The 12665-nt window shown below is 41.4% G+C and overlaps 1 protein-coding gene across 4 annotated transcripts in view; it reads left to right on the top strand.

Annotated features, from left to right (window-relative positions):
* DOCK4 (dedicator of cytokinesis 4) overlaps positions 1-4802 on the top strand; it is a 426144-nt gene extending 421342 nt beyond the window's left edge. For all 4 annotated transcript variants that reach the window (XM_073328106.2, XM_073328104.2, XM_073328105.2 and 1 more), the window contains one exon: positions 1549-4802. In XM_073328106.2, coding sequence (XP_073184207.1) covers positions 1549-1968 — 420 coding nt within the window. In that variant the 3' untranslated portion in view covers positions 1969-4802. The remainder of the gene's footprint in view (positions 1-1548) is intronic.
* Positions 4803-12665: the final 7863 nt, after the last annotated feature.

Below are 12665 nucleotides of genomic sequence, written 5' to 3'. Positions count from 1 at the left end.
AGGTATTTTTCCCTTCTCTAATGATTCTCACTGACAGGATTCTCACTCCTGGAAAGTAAGAAGCTTCAGAAATATCCCAATAGAAAAATGACATAAGGTAGCACGATATAGGCTCTGCATCAAGGATAGAACTTCATGCCCCAAGAGCACTGACGTTTGAGTGTCGTCATCTGTGCAAAAACCGGTCTGCCTCGGCCAACAAATCCTATATCTGCCAATGTAGGAATCAAGCAGAGCCTTGAAGTTGAGTAGGCTTCATAATATCCTTGCAAAAGATTACAAGTGAACCAGCAAAGCTGGATTCACTCTCCCCACTTCTACAACATGAATGTAGAAAGGGGAAATCTGGAAACCATAATGTGGAGCTGCCTTGATTTGGAGGCCTCAACAGGAGTACATGGGAGAGATCCTGGCCCTCTCTCAGAACCTGTTGTCTTCATCCTTATGGGGGAGGCTCCGCCTTTTCTGAGGACCAAGAACTCAATACCTCTGACTTCAGGTGTCGACAGTGGCACATGACTGCCAATAGAGGGCCTGTCTTATATTCTACTCCAGTACTATTGTTCTTGAGGATAAATATTTTTTAAGAGTTGAGGGAGTTCGACCAATCTTGTGCTGAGGAGCTAGGACTCATGAGTGAGAATCTTAGTGGATAATATCTTTAGTAAATAATATTTATCACATATACAATAGCTTGAGCTGGCTCATCACCACTTGGCTTAGGGCAAACAATACCTCTAAACCAGGCTGGTGATGGTGATTTGAGTATATTTCCAATCCTGGAAGTCCTGTGGCTTTTACAAGCAGAAGATGCTAAAAATTTTAAATAGCATTGATGCACACTGGAGAATTTGAAGCTACCTGCACTGTTAATGGTATCTGGTAATAAGTTACGGACCTGAAACCAAACACCGCACTGATAAATGCAGGGGAATTCAATAAAAGTTTATTCTCATTTACACAGCTATCATTCCTGTGTTACAAAATTATTAAGTAGTTAATTTTAAAAAAATCATACATGTAATATTAGATATAACACTGCTTCATGTGTGCTCTTTTTACAGCATGATTCATTGCAAAAAATGGGAGGAAAGCTGTAAATACGTTCTAAACCGGAGACTGAAGTAGCAGTACTGAATGTGATGTAGATACAGTGTTCTGGCAGTAGAGGGCACCGTGCTACTAGTTACACTGCAAGCTATGGATACATATTCCATCGTCAATACTATGAACGTTTTCTTTTTAAACACTGACAGATTTTTCCGGAGACTGATGATAGGAATACATCATTTTAATATAGCTTACTTCCATTAAAATAAATTGTTGACATGAACAGTATTTGATGTATAGTTTGAAAATATAAGCATTCTATAGACAAGCTTTGACTTGTTTTTTACTGGATCTTAATTCAACCATAAATACGTGTTCCATTTATCAAGCCCCCAAGAACCTGTGCCAAAAAAAAATCTACCCGGGTTTTTAGTGTTCACGGAGAAACATTGCTCTTAATTCTCCTTCACATGAATCCTTCTCTTTTCTTCTTTGCAGGGATCCATGCAATCATTTACCCCATCTCCAGTGGAATGTCATTCCTCGGGGCTCATATCCAACTCCCCAGTCTTGTCAGGAAGTTACAGCAGTGGAATCTCTTCGCTTAGCCGATGCAGCACATCAGAAACTTCTGGCTTTGAAAGTCAAGGGAGTGAACAGACTATTCCAAACTACAGTGTTTCTGAGGAGCCAATGAGAAAAGAAAGTAAAACGCCGCCACCTTACAGCGTTTATGAACGAACTTTGAGACGGCCTGTTCCGCTACCTCACAGCCTCTCCATCCCTATCACTGCAGATCCACCAGCACTGCCACCCAAACCCCTGCTGGCGCGGCCCAACAATCAGGAAAACAGTAGCCGGAGGACTGAACAGCTTCCTCGGCCCAGGCCTCTTCCTCGGAAAGTGTCTCAGTTATAAGAAGTCACTTTTATATGTACTTGCAATGACTTCTTTACCGTTTATGAAATAATATTTAAATACATTTAGTGTAGGCACTTTAATATTTTACCCAATTTTCTTTTAAATGCTTATTAATATTATGTTGCACATTATTAAATAAAATTAATAATTTTGATTGCCAGGTATTACAGGAAGCATGAATGAGAGAATTTTGTTAATTTCAAGGTGGTAAATATGGATGCATAGCTTTTTGATATCTTATGTTCATTTTTATAAAATATAATTTAATTAAATCTAAAACCCCACAAGCTCTCATTTACATTAATTGTATGCTTTTTACAAAATGTAGGCTATGCTAACTGAGCTAATCACGAGAAAGAAATGCACGCTTTCTAACAACATTGTTTGTAGGCTAGAACATTTCTGCAAGTAGGCTGAAAGTTGTTCCCCTTTCCCCATGAACAGGTTGGTCAATTTGGTGGTGGTGGCGGAGGAAGAGGAGGGGTTTTAATGCAAGTTACCCCGCAGTAAAAAGTTGTAAGGACATGGGTTAGAGTGAGTTCTTGAAACAAAATACTACTTTTGTGTTGCTTTTTAAGAGTAACAAATATCCACATTTCATTCAGTGTAGATCACCTTTCTGGGAATTAAGTTCATAGAATCATAGAATATCAGGGTTGGAAGGGACCTCAGGAGGTCATTTAGTCCAACCCCCTGCTCAAAGCAGGACCAATCCCCAATTTTTGCCCCCGATCCCTAAATGGCTGCCTCAAGGATTGAGCTCACAACCCTGGGTTTAGCAGGTCAATGCTCAAACCACTGAGCTATCCCTCCCCCCCTTAAGTTGTTTGTTGATAAGCTCTTTAGTCCTATAACAGTAGCTTATCTTCTGTATCTGGTGCACTTCTTTCTTTTTATGGTGCGATTTACCTTTACTCTTTCAGTTAGCCTATACAGGGGAAAAAAATCTCATTAACAGTTAGTTGGAGGTTTTCTCCTGTCTTTGAAAGTTAACTTAAAAAAAAAAAACCCTCTGTACCAGAAGAACAAATATCCAGATATTCTAGAGGCACAAATGAATGTGTCCCGTTACTAAGGATACACAAGAATCGATACTGGTTAGTATCAAATCAATGCAGTGAGTGAACAAATTTAAAGAATAAGAATCACTGGGTATGTATCAGTAAATTTTTAAAAGATTCAGGGCATTAATTCACAATTCTGCACAAATTAGCAAAATTCCTAACAGCTCTTCATGTATATTCTTACGAGTGGAGGTTTTTGTTATTGTTTGTTTTGTTTTAACTTAGTTGATCATTGTCATCTTTACTGAAGGAAGATGTAGTAGACAGTTCTAGGTTGAATTTCACTAGATAGCATCCGTAAAGCTATGGAAAGCTAATGCCCAGTCGTAGGAGTGTGGAAAAAGCACCTTGTGTATGTACTTTTCGTAGCTCTCTTTCTTTTTCTTACTGTTTTTAACACTTGGTTGACAACAGATTTATGAACTGTATTTTAAATCATGTTAAAAATATTCTCCTTTTTTGGGGAAGCTCATGTTGATTTTAATTGTTTGCTTTGTTGATTGCTTAACTGGAAGAAAGTGACCACTTTTTATATTCTCTCAATGAAACCTTCAGCAGGTATGTGCTGTTGATGGTAGCTATAGAGGTTTTCTATAATAAATGTTCAAGTATTTTTGTACATAACTGGTTAATTTTAATGAGGAGCGTACCATTATGTGAAAAAAGAAGCAAACAGTTGTGTATGCAGTAAGATTGTTATAATTATGCCAAATACTTTATGTATGGAAAAAAGAATATTTGTACATATGTGCTTTTAACAATAATTCTGCCATATTGACTTTACAATTTTGAATGTCAGAAAAAATTAATATATGTTAAAATATTTATGTTTTAGTGAAAGTATTCATAACTGAAAAAGGAACATATGAATTTTAGCTTTGTATCTTGCCTATTTTGAAGTCTGAAATTCCTTGAACTAGCTCTTGTTTTTGACTATAACATTTTTGTGTCTGTAACCACATTATAAAAGATGTAGAAGGCTACATATTTATGCTAGTATAAAGAGGTAATGCCTGAGATTTAACTAAGGTGTCACAAGTAAGATAACAAAGCTGCTTTGATTTTTTTTCTCTTGTGTAGTTTAATAGATTGGTTGTCTAGTGCTTGAGCACAGTATGAATCAGTGTTGTTTGCTCCTGAAGCCATTTATTTTATTTCTGGCAGTGAGCAGAATTGTTGAATTTATCATTTGCATATATTATTGAAGTCAGCTTTGCAGCAAAACATTTCATGAGGTTTCTGTTTACCCAGATGCTCATATAGGTTGCTGCAGAATAAAGTTACTTGATTAATCTTTATAGTATAATTTGTTTTCCACGTAATAGTTTAATTTCATGACAAACTGATTTATAACCTACTTTCTGCCTTCTTTGCTTCAGCTTGCTTTCTTCTAAAAATCTCCTGGATTGAGTTAGTCCTTTCCTTGCTCGGATCTGTAATGGCTTTGTGAAACAATTGCCAAGACAGTAAAGATTTGGAGGGCATTCACCTGCACTTCTGATCAATGGAGGACTGTAAAATTTACTGTAAGAGTTAGGTTAATTTATGGCAATTTGAACTCCCTGTTTTTATAACCAAGACATCAGGAACGTTCTGAACAATAGGAGACCATAAAAAAATGACAGTGAAGTGCTGTAAAAAGGAGCTGACGCATTTTCTGCTTTGCCAGGTTTGACAAATTGTTTCTGTAGATCAGCTTTTCGTCTTGGCTTCTACAGAAATGCAGTCTGAAATTTGTTACGTATGCTACAACAGCCAGAGCTTGAAAGGCTACTATAAATAAAGCTCTCATCTCAATTTTATGCATTATGAATAAATGTAGTTTTATGACTTATTAGTGACATTAAGCAGTTCAGAAAATAATGCAAGTGATGAATAAGAACACTCCCCCATTATCCAATAATGCACCTGTCATGCTGTCTGGAATGACTCTCAAATGTGAGTGCCTGTCTCAGGGCAGACTGTCAGAAAACAAGGGCAGATACCCCAAAATGTAGGCGGACCATATTTCCGAAAGAGAAAATGGGACACCCCCAGCTGCTCGCCGGAGGGCCCCGCCATGCTGTTGCCCGTCACTGTAATCCTGTGTCGTCGTTCCCCCCTGCCATGTGCCAGGCTGTTTCCCGGTCGCTGGAACCCTGAGGGCCCCCCCTGTGCAAATGGGGGATCCCCCACATGTGCTGGAACACTGCTGCCCCCACAGCCCTGCCTCCCCACTGTGGGGGTCTGGAATCTCTTCTCACCCCCTCCACACCCCACTTTTTGACAAAAGTGAGTATTTGTCCTGTTTGCTCTTGCCAACTGATCAAATCAGCAAGAGCAAACGGACAAATGCCTCCTTTTGGGAAAAAAATCAGGCCATCCGGGACAGGGCTTAAAAAAGGGACTGTCCTGGCCAAGACGGGACAAATGGTCACCCTTCCAAAATGGTGGTATGTTCTATAATTAGATTTCACCAAACCAGTAACAAATGTGAACGCCTGGATCATTATACTAGTCTTATCATGGAGCCACAGACAGTCCCTTTAGGCCAGTGGTTCCCAAACTAGGGGCGACGCTTGTTCAGGGAAAGCTCTTGGCAGGTCAGGGCGGTTTATTTACCTGCCGCATCCGCAGGTTCAGCCGATCGCAGCTCCCAGTGGCCGCGGTTCGCCTTTCTCTGCCAGTGGGGGCTGCGGGAAGTGGCATGGGCCGAGGGACATGCTGGCTGCCCTTCCCGCAGCCCCCATTGGCCTGGAGCTGTGAACCACGGTCACTGGGAGCTGCGATTGGCCGAACCTGCAGACGCAGCAGGTAAACAAACCAGCCCGGCCCGCCAGGGGCTTTCCCTGAACAAGCGTTGCCCCTAGTTTGGGAACCACTGCCTTAGGCTCTCTAGCCTATCTTGCCATCCAGATAAATTGGACTTAGTGGTAATGGTCACATAAACCAAAAATCACATCACCTCAGGTTGCTCCCAGTCCCAAGAGACTAGTCACTTACCCCCGATCAACTGGTATTCCAGATCTTACACCAAAGACAACGCTGGCAGTCTATTCTACAGTAAAAGAACTATAGGTTTATTAGCTAAGAAAAAAGAATTAGAGTTACTGAATGGTTAAAGCAGGTAAAATATAATAACATGTGAGTCAAAGTTTGTAAGTCCAAAATGATAGTAGAGATGTTGCAATCTGCCAGTTTCCCAGAAGTCTCTCAGGGATACCCAGAATAACTGGGGATCTCTGTCTTCTCATTCAGTTATTCCACCCTGTTAGAATCCAAACAGTCCAAAGATAAAGGATCTCTCTTTGAATCAGTAGTTATAGCTTCTTTTCACAGGCAACAATCTAAGAAGTGTCTGTACCCACACAATGGCCAGTTTCTTTGAATTTAGCTCTCTTCATTTGCATTCAGTGAGTTATTTAGTTACAGGGATATACATAATGGAAATGCTTGTCATTACATTATAATAGGAATAGATAAGTGAAAACAATACAAGTAACATTCCATTAGTTTTCATGAAGTTCTAACACTTGATACACTCTTACATTAATACACAGTTTGATCTAGGGTTATTTAATTACTAGGTATGTATAATGTAAATGTAATGTAATAGTAAACAACAGGATAAACATAGGCAAAAACAATACAATTAACATTGCCTCTGATCTCTATTAACACACAGGTGAATTGGCCTGAATATATACTAATATATTTAACGCCTTTGATAGTCACACACAAGTGAATTGGCCTAAAGCTCTGGCCTGAGCTAGTCTGTCAGTGTCACAGTACAAACACCCAGTTAAAATTGTTGTCAATAGTTTCATGATTGCTTTTCAATATTAACCAACATCTGTATAACACTTGTGATGGTCTTACTTCCAAATAAGGCAGTCAGAGTGTATCTGGGATCCCATAGTGGTAAGTGCAATATGAACTGGCCAGTTTTTTAGCAGTGCAGTACACTGCAGTTCAGAAGCTAGCTCTCTGAATTTCCAGTTATCAGAGGGGTATCCGTGTTAGTTTGTATCCACAAAAACAACGAAGAGTCTGGTGGCACCTTAACAGATTTATTTGAGCGTACACTTTCCTGGGTAAAAAACCCACTTCTTCAGATGTATGGAGTGAAAGTTACAGATACAGGCATAAATATATATTGGCACATGAAGAGACGGGAGTCACCTTGCAAGTGGAGAACCAATACTGAAGGCCAATTCAGTCAGGGTGGATGTGGTTCACTCCCAATAATTGATGAGGAGGTGTCAATGCCAAGAGAGGGAAAATTGCTTTTCTAGTGAGCCAGCCACTCCCAGTCCCTATTCAAGCCCAAATTGATGGTATTAAATTTGCAAATGAATGGTAGCTCAGCAGTTTCTCTTTGAAGTCTGTTTTGTTGAAGAATGGCTACTTTTAAATCTGTTGTTGAATGTCCAGGAAGCTTGAAGTGTTCTCCTACTGGCTTTTGTATGTTACCATTCCTGATGTCTGATTTGTGTCCATTTATCCTTTTACGTAGAGACTGTCCGGTTTGGCCAATGCACATGGCAGAGGGGCATTGCTGGCACATGATGGCATATATCACATAAGTAGATGTGCAGGTGAATGAGCCCCTGATGTGGCTGGTGTGGTCCTATGATGGTGTCACTAGAGTAGATATGGGGACAGAGAAGGCAACGAGGTTTGTTACAGGGATTGGTTCCTGGTCTAGTATTTCTGTGGTGTGGTGTCTAGTTGCTGGTGAGTATTTGCTTCAGGTTTGAGGGTTGTCTGTAAGTGAGGACTGGCCTGCCTGAATTTCCAGTGAAATTTCCAATGATGTTGATGGGCCTTGTGGTGGCCCTCTGCACAGGAGTGAATTTCACTCATAAAAATGTAGCCTTAGCTTTAAATTTAATGCAGATCCTGCCTTTAATGTAGATCTGCATAAAGAGGGGGCCTCCTGCAAATAGAATTTTTCCCCTCTACCATATGGAAATAGGGACTCATTCCCCTTATTCCTAGACCTCAGAGAAGCCTCTTTAAATGGTACCAGTGACTGGTGCTGAGAGAATAGGCAAAGACTGAGGGGGCCAGGCAGGAATGGGTGGACAGGTACGTGTAAGTGAGTGGGCCAGGAAGGAATTTGCGGGGCGGGGGGGTGGCGAGTGAGAGAGAGAGAGAGCACATCACATCATTCCTCTTCAGGCCTTAAGGAACTTTCCTTTAAAAAAAAAAAAAAAAAAACCTACTGCCTGGACTTTATTATCTTTTCTGCACAGCCTCTCTGATCCAGAGGTGGCAGGGTCAGGCATGGCCAGGGTGGCTATTTGGAAGCATCACTCCAATACACCCAGGGTACTGGCAGGCCCGAGCTCATGTGGAAGCTTAATACCTCATGACATAGTGATTAAAAAACTAGACTGATTAACATTAACATAGCACACGTTAATTGGATTAAAAGCTGGCTAACTAATAGGTCTCAATGTAATATAAACAGCCATCGAATGAATGTGTTTCTAGTTGGGTCCCCCAGGGGTCTTGCCCTATGCTTTTTAACATATGTATGAATTATCTGGAAGAAAACATAAAATTATCACTGATACAGTTTGCAGGTGATTCAAAAATTAGAGGAGTAGTAAATAATGAAGAGGACTGATCACTGATGCAGAGCAATCTGGATAGCTTGATAAACTGGGCACAAGCAAACAATTTGTGTTTCAATATGTCTAAATGTGTAAATGTATACAATTGGAACAAAATGTAGGCCATACTTACAGGACAGGGACTCTATTCTGGGAAGCAGTGACTCTGAGAAGGATTTGGGGAACATAGTAGATAATCAGCTGTACATGAGCTCCCATTGCAACACTGTGGCCATAAGGGCTAATGCAATCCTTGTATGCATAAGCAGGGAAATGTTGATTAGAAATAGAGAGGTTATTTTACCACTGTATTTGGCACTGGTGCAACCACTACTGCAATACTGTGTCCAGTTCTGGTGACAACAATTCGAGAAGGGTGTTGCTAAACTGGAGAGGGTTCAGAGAAGAGCCCCAAGAATGATTAAAAGATTAGAAAAGATGCCTTATATACTAATGAAGTTCAATCTATTTAGCTTAACAAAGAGAAGGATAAGAAGTGACTTGATTACAGTCTAGAAATATCTAGATGGAGAACAAATATTTAATAACTGGTTCTTCAAGAAGGGTGTAACACGATCCCATGTCTAGAAGTTGAAAGTAGACAAATTCATACTGGAAATATTGTTAACAGTGAGAGTAATTAACCATTGAAACAACTTACCAAAGGTTGTAATGGATTCTCCATTTCTGACAATTTTTAAATCAAGATTGGAAGTTTTTCTAAAAGATCTGCTCTACGAATTCTTCTACAGCCTGTGTTATATAGGAGGTCAGACTAGATGATCGCAATCATTCTTTCTGCCCTTGGAATCTACAAAATAAAGGAGCTCTGCATAGATGGCTGTGGCTTCCCACAGATCCCTGTGGATCCAGGCAGACTTGGCAGCTTTAGTTGTAGGCTTCATGGCTTTTCTACAGTGGAGGGACTAAAGCCCAATAAGAGAATATGAATAGAATTCTGCAAATGGACCCTCAAAGACAGTTCCTCCCAGCACTATCCTCCACACAGGATATAGTATGAGACGGGCTAATCTGGGCCACTGTTATAAACCACAGCCATAATTTTTATTAGGTGTCCTTATAAGGTCCCTGTGCTTTTAACCCAGTTGTTTACTGATATTTAGTTCAGCAAACTACATTGATTGGTGGTTTTTGTAAACATTAATGTACAACCTTGACATTAGGTGGACCAAACATTGAGAGAGGTCTGGGAATCACCTACTGAAGGTTTAGACCTGCGTGCCTCAATATATGTTCAATCATCGTCAGCTACATAGAGTGACTATTTCTTGGCAGTGGCATTCCTCTCATGCTAGTGGTGAAGAAAACAGTAAAAATTCTCAGTTGTGGATTATTTTAATATGGAACACTTTGCATCTGATAGCACAGGCTGCCACCTCTGCAAACTGCTGTACATCCAGGGTGCCTGGTGCAATGGGTAAACTTTCTGTGCCTAATTTAGAAACCACAATGACCAAAGGAGTTTGATAATGCAGTTCTAATTTGATGCTGTTGGTTTTCCTTTCATAAAAGAAATTATGGGAAGAAAGGAAAGGAAGGGAGGGAGAATTGGAGGTGGAGGGTCAAAATAAGGAGCAGATAAACTCACACTGAAGAGATAAGGATGCAGGAACAACTTTGAATCTAGGAAGCCTCACCCCAGCTGGACATGCTTCAGCTGGGGGAAGGGCTTACAAGGGAATCTCTTCAGCATAGCAAGGTGGCAGGTGGAGAGAGTTCAACCTGCACTCGCTGCCATGGAGGGACTATGTCAGAAGGGTATCCCCAGGAGGAGGACTGCTGCATGAAGCCAGGACTCCCCAGCCTGCAGAGGCCCAGGGGCACCCCAAGGAGGGACAGTACAGTAGGAAAAGACCAGGGGAAGGGACTTAGCAGGACCACAGGTAGCTTCGTACAGTTGCCCAAGAGGGGCCCTGGGTCAGAACCTGGTGGAGTGGGAGAGCCCGGGTTCCCCTACCACTAGATGAGGCTGCCACCTCAGACTCTAGCTGCTAGGTGGGAGCTCACCCACTCACAGGTGGATAATGAAGTAAAGTATTTTTTCAGTCAACCCAAAAACACAGAAACAGAGAATGAAGCTGTGGAAAGAGTTGTGGGGCTTTGGGGGGGGGGTTTGGGGGGGGGAGGGGATAAATAATTCTAATGAAAAAAACGAACCCAGTATAGTAAAAACTGTATAGTATCTATACTATAGTAGAGTAGGCCACCTACCTTATTCCAGCTTAAATGCTTCTGGGAGGGGGTAAGGTAATGGCCTAATGAATAATTTTAGCTTCATGTTTTTCTTTACATTGAATTTTCCGGGGGTTAGGGGAAGTGGGGTTGGAGAGGTGATCATCACAAATTACAGGAGAAAAGAGTCCAAGCCAGTTTTATGATGTTGCCTGTCACTGTTAGAGTTAGCTTATTCCTGGAATGAAGAACTCTATGTGCTCGCTCGCTCTCTCACTCGCACGCATTTTGCCATAACATTCTCCTCTCAGGGTATTTTAGAGAACAATTCAGCCTCCAAATACAATAGCAAGAAATGGCTGCTGTGATACAGCTCATAAACTGTTGAAATTTCTATGGTAGATTTAAATACGTGTTTTATATCATTGATTTACTATTACTACTGGATCCATTGGAGTACTTTAATTTGCTCCATTTGTTTGAAAATGATATAGCAGGGTGACATATTATACCTCTGCATATTTCTGAAATGTTAGTAACCCTGTTATTTCTTCTCACTGTTCATGGCTTCCCTAGAAGTGTCTATTCAAGGGAAGACTCTCATTTAACAGCAACCCAGACTAAACTCTACAGAGTGTGTTTCTGAGGATCATTTTTGTGGGGGATGCTCCCAGTGCTTAATTTATAATGAAAGAGGTGCCGGGGCTCAAGCAATTTTTACTTTCATAACTGATGCAGCAAGCGGACAGAGATGCCAGGGCTATGGACTGCCAAGCCAGGAGGTGCCAGGACTCAACCTTGGCTAGCCCTGGCACAAATTAAGCACTGGATTCTCCACAGGCATGTGCAGTCTCCTAGGATGATGATGACAAGGGTCTTTTAAAACATCAGCCAAGGGAGGCAGGGGATGGTTGCCTGTAGAGCGCACGCATTTAAGAATGTGTGTGTTGAGAGAGAGACTGCTCAAGGGACAGGGATTCTAAAATATATCAGGTCAGTAACCTAGTCAAACAGGATAATGTGGTCAAGGCACTGCACAGACAGTGCTTAAACAAAGAGTGAAGCTCAGTACAAAGTGTGCCCTGAAAGTGGAAATATTTGCTCTTACAGCCTGTTATTCCCCAGGCAAAAATACCTAGGGGTGGGGTGGGGTGGGGATGAAACAGTTTTCAGAGGGAACACGAAGGAGCTGAGCTCAGAGCAAGCTTTCTGCACTCCCCTGACCCTTGCCCTCCTTCCTGGTCTTCCGGCCAGTGCATCCTTCAAGAGAGGCAGTACTTTGCAGGAGTGCCCAGCAGGGGTGAACAAAAGGGTTTCATAGAACAAACTGTCACGTGTGCTTTGAAGCTCACTGCCTGCTGTAATCCAGAGAAGCTTTGCTGTCTGCTGTGAGAGGAGGATTCACTGCATGAGCACTATCTTCAGTCCAGATGGTAACTGAAGCCCACTGCTAGTGATGGTCTGATCAGCATGCTCCTGATCATGAGACACCCAGTTCACCTGCATTTGTACTGTGGCTGCAATAGAGCAAAGGGGTCTGATCCAATGCTCATTAAAGTCAATGGAAAGATTCCTATTGACTTCAGTGGGAGCTGGATTGAACCCATGGTGAGTTGGGAGGAATCAGCTGCTACATAATGAACAGGCCTCCCAACTGAAGGAAAGGCACAGGCTAATACTGAATACAATACACTTTGTTACTAACGTTTTAAAAAATCAACACACTCATGAGCTTTTTTAGCTGATGTATTACTGGGAGAAGCAACAAATACTTAACGTGCCATGCTATTCTTAGTCTATTATGGAAGAGGAAGATAGTGTACGTTGGACAGAAGCC

Source organism: Lepidochelys kempii, chromosome 1, assembly GCF_965140285.1.
Source record: "Lepidochelys kempii isolate rLepKem1 chromosome 1, rLepKem1.hap1, whole genome shotgun sequence".
Classification (NCBI taxonomy): Eukaryota; Metazoa; Chordata; order Testudines; family Cheloniidae; genus Lepidochelys; species Lepidochelys kempii.
This window is presented reverse-complemented; position numbering and strand designations above follow the sequence as displayed.